The sequence below is a fragment of the Diceros bicornis genome, chromosome 32 (genome assembly GCF_020826845.1).
Source record: "Diceros bicornis minor isolate mBicDic1 chromosome 32, mDicBic1.mat.cur, whole genome shotgun sequence".
Classification (NCBI taxonomy): Eukaryota; Metazoa; Chordata; class Mammalia; order Perissodactyla; family Rhinocerotidae; genus Diceros; species Diceros bicornis.
Window position 1 is genome coordinate 10,905,440 of NC_080771.1, and position 14,423 is coordinate 10,919,862.

At 48.8% G+C, this 14,423-nt stretch overlaps 1 protein-coding gene across 1 annotated transcript; it reads left to right on the forward strand.

Annotated features, from left to right (window-relative positions):
- The first annotated feature begins 41 nt into the window (after positions 1-41).
- Positions 42-13,498, forward strand: COQ9 (coenzyme Q9). The gene is made up of 9 exons (XM_058527886.1): positions 42-136; positions 2,426-2,591; positions 3,763-3,898; positions 8,595-8,737; positions 9,019-9,103; positions 10,563-10,667; positions 11,918-12,073; positions 12,409-12,462; positions 12,791-13,498. Exons 1-9 carry the CDS (start codon positions 67-69, stop codon positions 12,824-12,826), a joined length of 951 nt encoding a protein of 316 aa, XP_058383869.1. The 5' UTR covers positions 42-66; the 3' UTR covers positions 12,827-13,498.
- The last annotated feature ends 925 nt before the right edge of the window (positions 13,499-14,423 follow it).

The window sequence follows — 14,423 nt, forward strand, 5'->3', positions numbered from 1 at the left end:
AAGTGCCCGCGCCGCGCTCCCGGGGCTGCCGGTCGCGTCGCGGTCGGCAGCGTGCCCGCTTCCAAGATGGCGGCGGCGGTGTCGGGCGCGCTTGGTCGGGTGGGCTGGAGGCTCCTGCAGCTGCGGTGCATGCCCGGTGAGGGGGTGGCCGAGCCGGGGAGCAGGGAGGAGCGGGGAGGGGGCGCGAGGTGGACCTGGGCTGGGTGCGGGGCGGTAGAGACCGTCGTGGCGGCCAGCGTGCAAGGTGAGGTGAAGGGCACGGACGCGGAGCCGCGGGCGTCCCGGGCTTGAACGGGCTGCCTGGCTGGGCTGACTTCTGCCCCTAGTCTCGAGCTGTGAGGGGTAAGAGCAGCGGAGCAGGGCCTGTCACCTGGAGAGGGTTGGAGGTGGCCAAGGCCACATAGGTTGTCGGTTGCCGAACTGGCGACTCGGACCCAGTCTCTCAACTTCATTGCCAAGTCCTTGGGCCAGGACCCCTGGAGGGACAGAGTTGGAAACAGCCACAGAGAGCGCCTAGTCCATTGTTTCCTAAGTCAGTCGTTTCCCCACCACTTCAGTAATTCTGTGCTATCTTCGTACCGCCTTTGTCACTATATACTTAGTATTTTTGTTTATACATCTGAGTTGTTAAATTTAAGTTGGCTTGAAAGAGGAAACTTCATGTCACTACCATAAACGGAAAACCCATGTCACCTTCCATACATAGAATGTATGCATTGGCACATTAACATGAATATATAACTAATGAAATAAGTATTCTTCTGTATTTCACCTAAAATCTTCTCGTGAACCAGTGGTTCTGCAATACTGCTTTGGGACCTCCCCTGTCTTTTTCAAAGTTTTATGAATATTTGCTCCATTTTTTTCTGTGCATATGCTGAACTGCTGATATTCTTAGACATGCTGTGCTGTATTACTTTTAAAATCATTGTTCTGGGGCCAGGACTGGCCCGGAGGCATCACTACCTCGAACACTATTAAGTTCAAGGGCTCTACTTCGGTGGCCTGGGGTTTGCAGGTTTGGATCCCGGGTGGGGACCTATGCACTGCTCATCAAGCCATGCTGTGACAGCGTCCCACATACAAAGCGGAGGAAGATGGGCACAGATGTTAGCTCAGGGCCAATCTTCCTCACCAAAAATAATAATAATAATAATAATAATAATCATTGTTCCCTGAGTTGGTCCATAGATTTTTTAAAAAATGAGTGTTCTTTAGTTGTTTTTATACAAAACAATAGCCAACACTGAAACAGCCCAGTGTCCATCAACAGAATAGTGTTTCTTAACAGAATACTACTCAGCAGTAAAAATTAACAAGTACTGATTTATACAAAAATATGAATCAATCTAAAAAATATGTTAAGCAAAAGAAGTCTTACACAAAAAACACATACTGTTTGATGCTATTTAGATGAAATTCTAGGACAGACAAAACTAAAGTGAAAAATTCAGGATAGTGTGGGTGGGGAATGACTGGTCAGGAGCATGAGGGAACTTGCTGGGGTGATGATAATCTCTAGATAGGGGTTCAGGTTATGCAAGTGTGTACATTTGTCAAAACTCAGAATTGGCACATTTAAGATTTGTGCATTTCATTGTATATAAGTGTCGCCTCAATAAAAGAACAGTAGATAAATACTGAACTCTAGTTAATGATATACATTCTGAAGTGTTTAGAGATGATGAATACTGAGGTCTGCAACAAATACATAAAAAAATAAGATGGTTGATGCATGAAGAGTGTGAGGGATAGATAAATAGACCCTAGGGGGTGGATGTCCAGTTGTTCATGCCACAATTCTTTCAACTTGTCTCTATGTTTGAAATTTTTTACAATAGAATATTGGGAAAGAAAAAGTAGTCTGAGCTTGTGCTTAGGAAACGTTACCCTACTTTCCAAAAGGCCTTTCCTAAAGAAAATGGAGTGTTGCAATATTGCAGATGAGAAAGCAGATAGAGACACCGTGTGAACACTGGGAGTCAGTATGCAGACCTTCTAATCTCTAGTCCAGTGCTCTTGCCATGATATGCGAATATGTAACATTTTCAGGTCACTTTCATTTTTTTGTTTGGGCCTCACAACACTCCCATCGAGCATGTAGAGATTATTACTCTTAATTTGCACGTTTTAAAATCGCGTTCTTTGGCATGAAATGGTTCACCGTTACCTCACAGCTAACAGATGGTAGAAACAGGCCTAGAAGCCAGGTGTTCGGTTTCCCAGCTCATACTTTTGCCTGCGCTTCCCGTCGCAAGGTTGCCAGTTTACCCAAGATTTTTGTCTGGGACCCAACACTTGGATAAGTGGTTCTGGAGTAGACACTGCCCTGCTTTTCCTCTTCCCCTGCCCTCGTACCACTCTGGGTCTCAAAGGGTCTTCTCTGGTGAGTGTCCCTGACTGACCAGCCAGGTTTCTGTTGCAGTGTCCCGCTGCCGACCAGCCTTGGTGCCACGTGCCTTCCATGCTGCGGCGATGCAGCTGAGGTCTTCAGATGAGCAGAAGCAGCAACCTCCCCCGTCTTCCCAGCAACATTCTGAGACACAGCAGTCAGAAGAACCCAGTCCAGAGTCTTCTCGTTCACCCCCCAGGTGGGCACCAGAACCCCAGTCCACCCATTTCTGGCCACTTCACATACTTGGGTGTATCTGTTCTCCTTCCTCTCCTCTCTCTCTCCCCCTTCTCACTTTTCATGATTTTCAAGACTATCTTTTAAAGGAACCTATTTTTTGTTTTTTAATGAAAATAGTGCCTGTGCATTCTAAAGCATCTAAACAATACAAAGAAGTTCACAAAACAGCAAAAGTTACCAGAAATCACAAACGCAGAAATAACTCTGCTAACATTTTTGTGAATATCCTTTTAGATGTTTCTCTAAGCATATTTCCTATATAACCTGTGTATATAATAAATGATTAATTACGCTATACATGCTGCCCTAGAACCTGTCTTTTCACTCAACAGTACATTTTTAATGTCTTTTCACAGTCTATGCTATTGAAGTGGTTGCATAGTATTCCAGCAAATGGCGGTTCCAAAATTTATTTAACCTATCTTTTATTGATGAATATTTAGATTTCCTTCACTGGTATGAAAAATAATGTGATAAAGTGTGTGATTCTCTCAGCAATGGGAGCACTGAATCAAAGGATATGCTCGTTTAACATTTTGTTACATATGTGGGGCATATTGCCCTCCAAAAAGGTAATAATAATTTACATTTCCATGAGATATTTTTTCTTCTTAATCCTACCACTGAGAAGTCAGTTCCTTTGGCTCTGAAATTAGAGTGTTCCCAGTCATTTTTCTGGTCTCCTGATTAAAGTACTTTTCATTTCGATTTAACAACTATTTTTTGAGGATCTACTTTGTACCAGGCCCCATGAGTAATATAACTGTTGTCCCTGTCCTCATGGAGTTAATCTGGTGTAAACACAGATGAAGAAGCAGTGTGCTAAGGGCTATAAACAGGGAAACCCAGGGTGCTGTGGGAGCATCTGCCTTCCCGTCTCATGAGCCTTCCTTGCTCACTGGTTCCCTTCTCTCAGTGACTATACAAGAGGGGAAGGAGGATTTAATTTTTACTTTGTTGGCATTGAAACACCGATACTGACACAAAAGTAAATGTCCTCCCAATGCGTGCTTAGGGGAGCACAGAGCCCATGGTTTCTGGTCAGGCACATTTTGCGTGCCGGGCAACAGGCAGTGAGATGAGGTGTGCTGCACTCTTGTCCCCACGTCTCTCTTGGGTTTGGGTCTCAGGTACACAGACCAGGGCGGCGAGGAGGAGGAGGACTATGAGAGCGAGGAACAGCTGCAGCACCGCATCCTGACAGCAGCCCTGGAGTTCGTGCCTGCCCATGGGTGGACGGCAGAGGCCATAGCAGAGGGAGCCCAGGTGTGTATGGGTGCGGGCCGGGAGCCTGACCACGATCAGCCGGGAGGGAGTCACACCAGCCAGAGCAGAGGGCCTCATGCTTCTTCTGGCCCACCTCAGCCCCTCACTGCTACAGGATTTTCTGGGTTTTGGGTTTTTTTTTTTCCAAATAGGGTGGAAATGGCATTATTTTTTAATATAAAAAGAACATCACATGGAATTCGTTCTTGGGAGTTAGGTTCTAAAAGCAGCCCATTAGGCAAGAATTGCGTGTGATCAAAACTACCATATTTCAGTGACTCTAAGATGCCACTGTTTGTAAGATGCACCGTTATTTTATGTGTCACTAAAAAAGTGCTACCTATTAAATTATGACACATTATCAATTGTACGATTTGCACTGATTGCTTAAAATGAGAAAATATGTGCATCTTAGAATTGATGAAATATGGTGTTTGAAAACTCCCAAGAAGGTACCTCTTTGGAGACCGACACACCGTGTTTTTCTCAGTAAGCTAGCAGTCAGCGTTTCCTCCTGTACTGAAACAGACTGCTGCTTTAGATTAAGCAATAGGCTCATGTTTCAGCCGTGTTGTGCAGAATCATCAAGCATAGCCAGATACCATCCTACGAGAAGCCTGTGAGAACCGAGACTGATGGAATTACAGACTTAGGTCTCCCACCCCAAGCCCGCTGCAAGACATCTGCTCGTGAAATGGGACAGTGGCCAACTTTGCTGCTTTACTTAAACTTAACTGTTATTTCTCTTGTCCCTCGCTCTCTCCCAAGAGCACATATGGTAACAGAAGTCATATAAGTGAAATGTGTATACTCTATGAGTCCACTGTACGCTCATTGTGAAAACTTGGAACAATACAAATATAAAAAAAAAATGGAAAAGTCATCTATGACACACCAAGGATCCTACTATCAACACTGTAATGCCTAGTCTTTCAAATTTTTAAAAAACTTTCACTTACTAATCATTTGTTCTTTAAATATTTATTGAGCAAATAGTGTGCACTAGGCACTGTGCCAGGTCCTAGGGACATCATCACGGTCCAGGTGGAGACCGTTCTGCCCGTGTTGAGCTTCCAGTCTCACGACCTTAATCAAATATGTACGGATACGTACTTGTACAACGTGATAAGTGCTGTCAGGAAAAGGTGCTGTTGAGACATGTTGGAGGAACCTGATCCACTGTGGGGTGAGGTGGTCAGGAAAGGCTTCTGAACTGAGAGCTGAGGAGTGGGTAGGCTTTACCGGGTTTGGTGGGGGTGAGGGGATGGACAAGTCCAGACAGAGACAGCATGTGCAAAGTGGAAGGAGCCTGCCACGTTAGAAGAGCCGAAGAAAACCATCATGCAGAGAGCAAAGGAAGAGACACTTGAGCTGAGTGAGACTGGGGAAAGGTCAGTTGAGGCCAAATCAGGCAAGGTCATAAAGGTCATGTTAAGGAGGTAGGCTTTTATTTTAAGAATAATTGAGGATATAAGATTAAATTTGACATTTTAAAGCCATCGTTTTGGCTGCTGGATGAAAAATGGACTGGGGGCAGAGAGTCATTGGGGGCTGCTGCCAGTCGGTCATCCAGGAGAGATGAGGGTTTTCTGGCAGTGAGTGTGGATACAGTGGGTAGATTTATTGATATAGTAACATAGGAGAGAGTGACGAGATGGCACCAGAGTTGCTGATTTGCATGCGTGAGTACATGGTGGTCCTGTTTTCTGCAGTTAGGGCCACTGGAAGAGGACCGGGTTTCGGGAAGGATCATGGGTACCATCTTGAGCTTTGTGGAGTGGGAGGGATCTTTGGGTCAACAGGGGAAACCTGAAGCATGCAAGTCTGAAACTGGAGGAGATATCTGGCCTAGGGTATACGTTTGGGCATTATCAACATATATATGTGGTAATTAAACTGCAGAAGTGAATGAGATTGCCTAGGGTGACGTGAGTGTGCCTAGACTGTGATGTGAAAAGAGAGAGGAGTCTAGGCCCTCAGGGAACTCTGACGTTTGAGGGTAGAGTGGAACAGGATGAGCTGGCAAAGAAGATGGAGGCAGAGTAGCCCGATGTTGGAGGCAACGCAGGAGAATGTGGATTAAGCAGCTAGACATTGGTTAGTGTAGCAGCATCCATCTGGGGAGAGCACCAGGTCAGAAATAATTGGAGTGGGTTGAGGAGTGGGTAGAAGGTAAGGCAGTGGAGAGGCATTAGGCTGCTAAGGATGGAAGAGAGCTGGTGTGCACGAAGCGGGGGAATGGGAGGGCAGTTGGAGCTTGTTTGAGCACTGATGGGACAGTGCAGAAAAGAGGTGAGGGTGAGGATGCAGGAGAAAGCGGCAAAATCAAAAGTCTGAGCTTCCTTGAAGGCAAGGATTATGGGATCGGACAACAGGCGGAAGGACCGGCCTTACGTGGGTTAGGGGTGAGGTTGGAGAAGACAGCTGCAGGTGTCGTTTCTGGAAGAACGTTGAGGGAGTCCCCAGGGGATGGCGTCTGTTTTCTCTGGGAAGTAGGTGTGGTTGTCGCATGAACCTGGAGCTAGGAAAGAGTGGGAGGAGACAAAGGTTTGGAGGTAGCAGAGAAGGTTTGAAAGACTCATTGCAGAAAGTTGTGGAACCCGTAGAGGACAGAAACGTAACAGGATTATTCGGAAAAATATGATTATACTGAATGTTCTGTGGTTAACTGGCTTTTCTCAGTCTGCATGTCTCTGTTTATAGTGGCTGCATAATACCTATTGTGTTTGCTTGAACTCAGTTGATACATTTGGATTGTTTCCAACGTTTTAGTATTACAAGCCTGTTTGTACAGCATATTTAAGTACATTTCTGGTTGGTTTCCTTAGGACAGATTCCAAGAAGCGGAGCTGCTCTTTCAGGGAGCGGATCAGTAGGAGAGAGAAACTACACCAGTTATTCGAATAGAGAGAATTTAATGCAAAGAGCTGTTAACTAGGTGTAAAGTTGGTAACCAGGTAACTGAAAGGATAAAAAGAACACGAAGGTGTATGGAAATAGCAACTGCAGGAAATGGCTTCCGTCCCCAAGGCTAAGGGAACAAAGGGAAGAGTTGGAATTACCAAAACTAGAAGCTTGAAGGAGAGTCCCTGTGGAGGTGAGACCCAGACCTCTGAGGGAGGTGCTGCTCAGCTGGCGCTGGTGTCTCTAAGTTTGGAAGAAGGGTCCCTTGGGGCTGGCACATGAGCTCTGGGGGTTGGAGGGGTGGTGGAGTGGGTGGGAGGGCAGGGAGAGGATGGTGGCTGGATGAAGCTAGTTCTGCAAGGGTTGGGAAAACTGCAGAGTGGGTCCAGCTGCTGCCACGGTGAAGAAGCATCGCTGGGCTGATGCTCACACAGACCACCAGCAGACAGGAGTCAACAGGAAGGAGCAAGTCCCTTCCTCCTCCTCCAGCCTTGCAGTTTCTGTCTAGCCACCCTATAGGCAGAGCCTCCCATGGAGCCAGAAATGTGGTTTGCAGAGCCCCAGCCCCGGTGTCACAAAGCTGAGGATAGGAGGGCAGATATGGAGCTGAGAGACAATAACTCAATAACTGGCCCAGAGAGTGTGTATATTTTTGAGGGTTTTGTTGCATATAGAGGCAGTATAGCCTGGTGGTTAAGGGCTTGAAGCCTCAGTTTCCTCCTCTAAAATGTGGGTGATGATGATACCCACCTGCTGGAGTGCTGAGAGGCTGCCGTGAGATCGTGTGTGTGATGGGCTTAGCAGGCAGTAAGCACACAGTCACCATTCGTGCTGATGTTGCTGCAGTTCGGATGTAGATGTGAATATGCCAAATTACCCTCCAAAAAGGCTGTGTACTTCCACCCAAAGAGAGGCACTTTCCCCGCTCCGTACGGTGGGAATTGAGAGTTAATATTTTTTCTGTGCCTTTTCTGCCCTCTGTCCCTGCTACTGCCAGGGTTCTGCCTCCAGTAGTTGCTCAGTGATTGCTGTATATCGGGAACAGCAAAGGATCTTTGTGGCTTTGTTAACTCCTTGACAGCTCATGGAGAAAAATTTTGTAAGAAAAGTTTTTTTTTTTAAACAACTGAGAGACCTAACTTTCAAGAGATTTGAGTCAAGTGAATTGGTGAGGAGGAGAGTTAAGAGTGCTCTTCCCGAGCCCCTTTTCATGTTATTAGGACTCGAGGTTACAAGTGTCAGAGCTCAACTCTAACTGGATCAAGCAAGAAAGGAAGTGTTTGGCTCATTTAACAACAGAAAAGTCTGGAAGTATTTCTCGTACTACGTTCTTAGATTGTGCTGCTGGGAACTCTTTCTCCAGCATGTCTGCTTTGCTTTCCTCTCTGTGAGCTTCATTCTCAGCAGGGGCTTCCCATGCAGGACTAAAGATGGCTCAGCAGCCCCAGTGGAAAGAGAGCACCTCTTTGCCATCAGTACTAGCAAAGGTCCTGAGGCGGCCTCTTAGGGCCTGGATTTATTTCATCACGTGCACATCCCTGAGGTAGTCGCTGTGAACTCTAGTTATCCAAGTCTGGATCCCATGCTTTGCAACACACCAAGGGGCTTTATGGAGTGTGGAGGGCCTGGTGGTCAGCTTCACTCAAATCACACAGACTGAGAAGGAAGAGTGGGGGTGTCTGGTGAAAGCCAAGCTGCTGTGACTAGAAGAAGAGGCACTGGTGATGAGCAGGCAGCAGGTGTCCGCTGCACTGGCCCCCCACTCTTCTGTCTCCCCTCTCCTCTTTTGTAGTCTCTGGGTCTCTCCAGTGCAGCAGCCAACATGTTTGGGAACGATGGCAGTGAGCTGATACTGCATTTTGTGACCCAGTGCAACGCTCGGCTCACCCGCGTGCTGGAGGAGGAGCAGAAGCTGGTACAGCTGGGCCAGGCAGAGTAAGTCCTATGGCATTATTGCCCGGGGTGGCATCTCAGCATCAAGGGACTCAGGCCTCACCAGCTGTCCCCAGGAGGCCAACCCAAGCAGAGCCAAAGAGAGTAGTATTGAGCAGCCCTGCTGCTCTGATGGGACTGAGACGCAGCGCCTGTGTCTGACAGCTGTCGTCAGGCCAGCATCGGGAACTGGCGGGACCCTCTTCCCTAGGTTGAGTAAACAGGGTAGCACAGAGCCCGTGCCTTTGACCCAGACACACACTGTTTTCTTTTCCCTCTTCCAGGAAGAGGAAGACAGACCAGTTCCTGAGGCACGCAGTGGAAACCAGACTGAGAATGCTGATCCCGTACATTGAGCACTGGCCCCGGGTACAGAGTCCTTATCCAGGCCCCGGGGCAACAGTGTGTTCGTATTTATGGTTCTCATCACCTTTCACTCAGAGGAGCTTGCACACTGTTCAGAAGTGAGCTTATTAATCTCCACAATCCCAGGGATACTCAGTGCACTTGGCAGAGCTAGATTTCACATTTGGGAATGCCAAAGAGAGTAACTGAGCCATCTGTGTCTCAGTTCCTGGAAATGTGAGTAGCCTGGGGACCAGATCACATCCTGGGTGGGCTCTTAGTGGCCCGAATATGCCAGCAGGTCTTCAATGAGGAGGAATCCGTGAAGGAGGTTAGAAAAGTCAGACCACTTTATTGGCCATTGTCGTTTAACAGGCCTGGCATGTTCTAGATCTCAGAGGACTGGGACTTCTTTTCAGATTGTCAGTGTGATGCTTGAGAATTGGAGCATTCGTTCCAAGCGCTTTTTTCCCCGTTTCTGAAGCTTCCTTTTTCCTGTTTCAAAGCCTGTCACAGTGTGGGCTGTTCTCTCAGTTGAGAAAGTAGAGTCAAAGCGCACCAGAAATGAGAGGAGCAAAGACCGTCTCATGTTCCCTGCCCAGCTGGGAGACAGCTGAGTGTGGAATTTCAGTCAGTCAGTCAACAGACATGGGAACATACCTGCAGGGCACCTGACCCCAGGTGGGGTGTGAGGGAGTACAGCCAAGAGTCAGGTCCCGGCCCCTGCCTGTGCTTACTTGATTCTCAGACCTCTGGCCTGGACTCGTTCCGCCCGCAGCTAAAGCAGTGGCACTGCGCGTACTGGACCCTGGCTGGCCTCCTCATTCGGCACGCCTCCTTCTGGGCTGCTCTGCTAAGAGCAACTTCCCAGCCAATCCAGGACTGCTCTGACCAGCTGCCACAGGCCATGGCCAATGGGGTTTAGAGTTGGTAAAGTGGCAAGACCTTGTGCTATCAGGAGTTGATGTCTCCTGATGGAGGCGTCTCGGTGTTGTGCCATCGCTTGTATTGGTTGAAGGATTTTTGGTTTCAGGCAACAGAAATCAACTTGAGTTAAGCAAAAAAAAACAGAGGAATTTATCATGAGGCTGCAGTGGGGCTTCAAGTGTGGGAATGCTGCTGGGCCCTGGGAGTGGCCTAGAATTTGGACCTAGAAACCACGCCCAGACCTCCCTCCTGTCTCTGCTGCTTCCTCCGTGTTACAGAATGGGGTGCCCTCTCCCATCCCTGCTCTCAGTACTCAGACCAGGCTGGACCCTCCAGCTGTCTGCATCCCAAGTCCACATGCTAGGGATTGAGAATCTGGCTGGCCAGCTGGGGGTGGCATCTGCCCCTGGCTCCCATCAGCTGGGTCCGGGTTGTTAGCTGCCAGGAGCTCACACCAGTGGGTGGAGATGGTGGGTCTCAGTGAGAGGTGAGGCACCAGCCCGCTTTGTGCTGTTCCCTGTGTGCAGTACCTCTTCCTCTGTCGTTCTCTCCTCAGGCCCTCGGCATCCTCATGCTCCCTCACAACATCCCGCCCAGCCTGAACCTGCTCACCAGCATGGTGGACGACATGTGGCATTATGCTGGGGACCAGTCCACTGACGTGAGTGCTTTCTCCAGGCCCACAGGATACCGGAGAAGGCTCGGGTTAAACATTTCTCCAAGAAGTTAGTGAAATTTCTTTGATCACAGATCCCTTCAAGGGGCCTGCAGTCTCCTTCCTATCTTGGTGAGGAGAGACTAAGGTACGAGGAAAGTCCCTCAACAAGCCACAGTGGGATCCAGGTCTGCTTCATTCAGGGGTCAGCACTCTAGCCGCAAGACAGTGATCTATTCCTTCCGATAGATAGTGGTGATACAAGGCATGAGAGGGCTTTGTGATGGGCTGCCGTTTTATGATCATTTCCCCTCAGTCTCCTAAGATATAGATTCTGCAGCAGGATTTCTCCATGTGTGTCTTTCATGAGACTGATTAAAAAAAAAAAGAATGCCATGGAGACCCCCATTGCTTTAAAAAGAAACTCCCTCCCCCCAGCCCATCTTGGCCTGATTTGCTAAGAGATCAATAAACCTTTAAACAGGCACTGGGAAAGAATCTGACTTGTTAATGCTATTATATTTCTGGTAGGAAATTTTAAAAAAAAGTGTACCTTCATAAAAGAAATTAATATGTGATGGTACTTTGTGGAATCCAGGATGGGAGGCAACAAGATACTCCCACCACAGTTCTAACAAAGTGCTTCAATAAACTTCCCCCATGTGGGAATAGACCACCAACAGAGATGGCAGGAAAATGAAATTAGAGAGCAGAGAAATTAAAGGAATAAAACACGAAGCGGCTGAGCTAGTGCTCTGGAGTGGTTGCCGGGACAGTGAGAAATTGCTGAGGGCCTTGAACTCGGCGCTCCTGCCAGGTGTTCTGATCTGTCCATGATCCTGTCTCAGCCCACGCTTTGCTGATGAACACACCAAGGTTCTGTCACAACGGGCTGACCAGAGAGCCGCCTCGGAACTAGATGTCCTAAGACTGTCTTTTCACCAGCGGTTCCAAAACAGACTGGATGTAGCAAAGTCACCTGGGATGCTTATTAAACATCCAGATTCCTGGCACTTCAGACCCACTGACTCTAAGAGGTGGGCCCAGGAGCTTGTGTTTTAATCTCCTGGGTACTTCTGATGCCCAGCCAAGTGTGGGACCAGGAGTGTTGTCCAGGGGGCCACATGTATCTGTGAGGGAGAGAAGAAATCAGGAGGGAGCCCGTGAGTGCCCGCGGCTTTGGGTGGGAACCACCCCAGACTGCCCCCAGCCCGCAGCTTAGTGGTGACCGCTCTCCTGGGCGGGCTTCTGTGCAGCTGAGCTGGTACACCCGGCGCGCCGTGCTGGCCGGTGTGTACAACGCGACGGAGCTGGTGATGATGCAGGACTCCTCCCCGGACTTCGAGGATACTTGGCGCTTCCTAGAAAACCGGATTAACGACGCGATGAACATGGGCCATACTGCCAAACAGGTAGTTGGGCTAGCCGTTTGGGGAGCCTCGTCACTGGGCACACTGCCCTCCTCGTGCCACAGCTGGTCACCTGTCTGTTCTCTTGCTCGCCTTGGCCTCAGCGGATGGTTCTGAGGGCCTCCCAGGGAGCCTGGCGGTTCTGCCTCATCCCAGCCCTTCCCTAAGAGCCACCCTTGGCCCATTCATGGTTGTGTTGTCCATAGGCTCTTCCTCCAGTACACAAGGCCCTCGTGACTCCACCTGTTGGGGCTCGTAGGCCTCCTGATTTGTCCTACCTGTCTCTCCTTTGAGCTTGTTCTGGGGGCTTAAGCGAACCTGACTCTGCCTCCTTCTAGGTAAAGTCCACTGGAGAGGCACTGGTGCAGGGACTCATGGGTGCAGCAGTGACAGTGAGTACCACCCAGCCCATCCCCGCCCCCGCTTCCCACTCCTGCCCTGTGAGCCTTACATGAGTCCCTGACCCAAAAATCCTCCTTCATCTGGAAAGCTACTAATAATAAGACTGACAGTGCTTCAGCCCCAGTCTCTTGATCCCAAATACCCCACCTCTTTAATTTTTACTGGCATTAAGAAACATCGCTGACTTACAAGACCCTGGTATGTCAGATCTATGTAACATAGCCATGCCCGCCACCTTGAAAATCCCGATCTTTCCCATTGGAATCCTAGGGGGAGGGCAAGGCCTCATCACTCTCTCTGTTTCCATCCCTGTATCAGCTCAAGAACTTGACAGGTCTGAATCAGCGGCGGTGAGCAGGAAGTGGGGTAAGCTGGAGTGCCCAGAAGAAAACCCCCAGATGTATTTAAAGGGCTTTGAAATACGAAGTGCCGTCCACAGAGCAGAGTGTTGATGAGAAAACACTGAAGGACCTGAGTCACTACCACAGCCACCTGGGAACCACGGGGCACTTGAGGATACAGCTGGAGCCCACAATTGGGCCACTTCTTCAGTTCCCAATACAGGCCCGGCCTCTCTGATGCCTTTCTGCATTTCACTTGTGTGATTGAAACATGAGGCTCTCGTCCAAGCACTCAAGCCACAGAAACCCAGTGCGTCTCTGTCATGGTCTCACCGGCACCTTGATCATGACTTAACCTTCCTAGAAATGCTCTCTGGGGCTCTCAAGTCAGAGTCAGGGTCTAAAGCCACCACAAGGTGGCAGCTCATCGCCAGCACAGCGCAGACATGTGCACACAGGTGTCCTTGTAGCCTCTTCCCCGGTGTCCCGAGACGCTGCATCTGGGAACCCCCTCAGAAAGCTGCTTCACCTGGGACGGGCCTGCTGGACAGTGGTGCTCAGCCCGGCCAGAGGTGTGATCCCAGGCCTGGTGGCGCATTACACCAGCATTATTAGTGAACTTTATTATTAGTGAACTTAGAGTCTATAAAAATGATAATGTGCTTGAATCAGTTTCCTGTTGTGTAGTTTCTGTACAGACCGTGGCAGGTGTCCAAGACCCCAGAGGGTGACAGCAGTGTTGTGGAAAAGGCTTGAGGCTAGCAGTAAGGAGACCTGGGGTCTGGTCCTGGTCCTGCCTAATAGTAGTGGGTAATTATGGCAACTCTGCATCTCTGGGCCCAGGCTGCCCATAAGTGAAATGTGGGTGACAGGGGCCTTCCCCTTCACCATTAGCTCCCTTGGCTGCTGTTTGTTGCTAACCATTTCAGTGATAACGTTCTTTAGCTTTAATAATTTTCTCTGCCTCTACACTGGGCTTCCTTTGCAAGTCTGGTTAACTCTGTTATATTAGTCTGCTCAGGCTGCTATAGCAAAATACCATAGGCTGGATGGCTTAAACAACAGACATTTATTTCTCATGGTTCTGGAAACTGGGAAGTCCAAGATCAAGGTACCAGCCAATTCGGTTCCTGGTGAGGGCTTTTTTTCTGACTTGCCACCTTCTGTGTTCTCACATGGCAGAGAGAGAAAGCTCTGGTGTCTCCTCCAGTTCTTATAAGGGCACTAATCCCATCATGAGAGTCCTACTGTCGTGACCTTCCCAAGAACCCACCTCCGAATGCCATCACAATGGAGGTTAGGCTTCAACATTTTAGAGGGACACAGTTCACTCTAGCATCTGTCTTCTGCTTTGCTGTCTCATACCTAAGTCAACTGAGTATTGGTGGGGGAAGTCCAAGCTGTTCGGTGTTTCCAGTCTCTTGTGGGCCTTCTGCTGGTGCTATCTGCGCCTCTCTGATTCTTTTTATCTCGACACTGTGTCAAGTTTCCCGCAGTAGCTATTCCAAATTTCCTTCCATTTTTCTCCTCTGTCCTTCATAGCATCCCTCTTGCCCTCAACAGACAACCTTAATTGTTAATTTACTGAGATAACACGGGCTGTGGCGCAA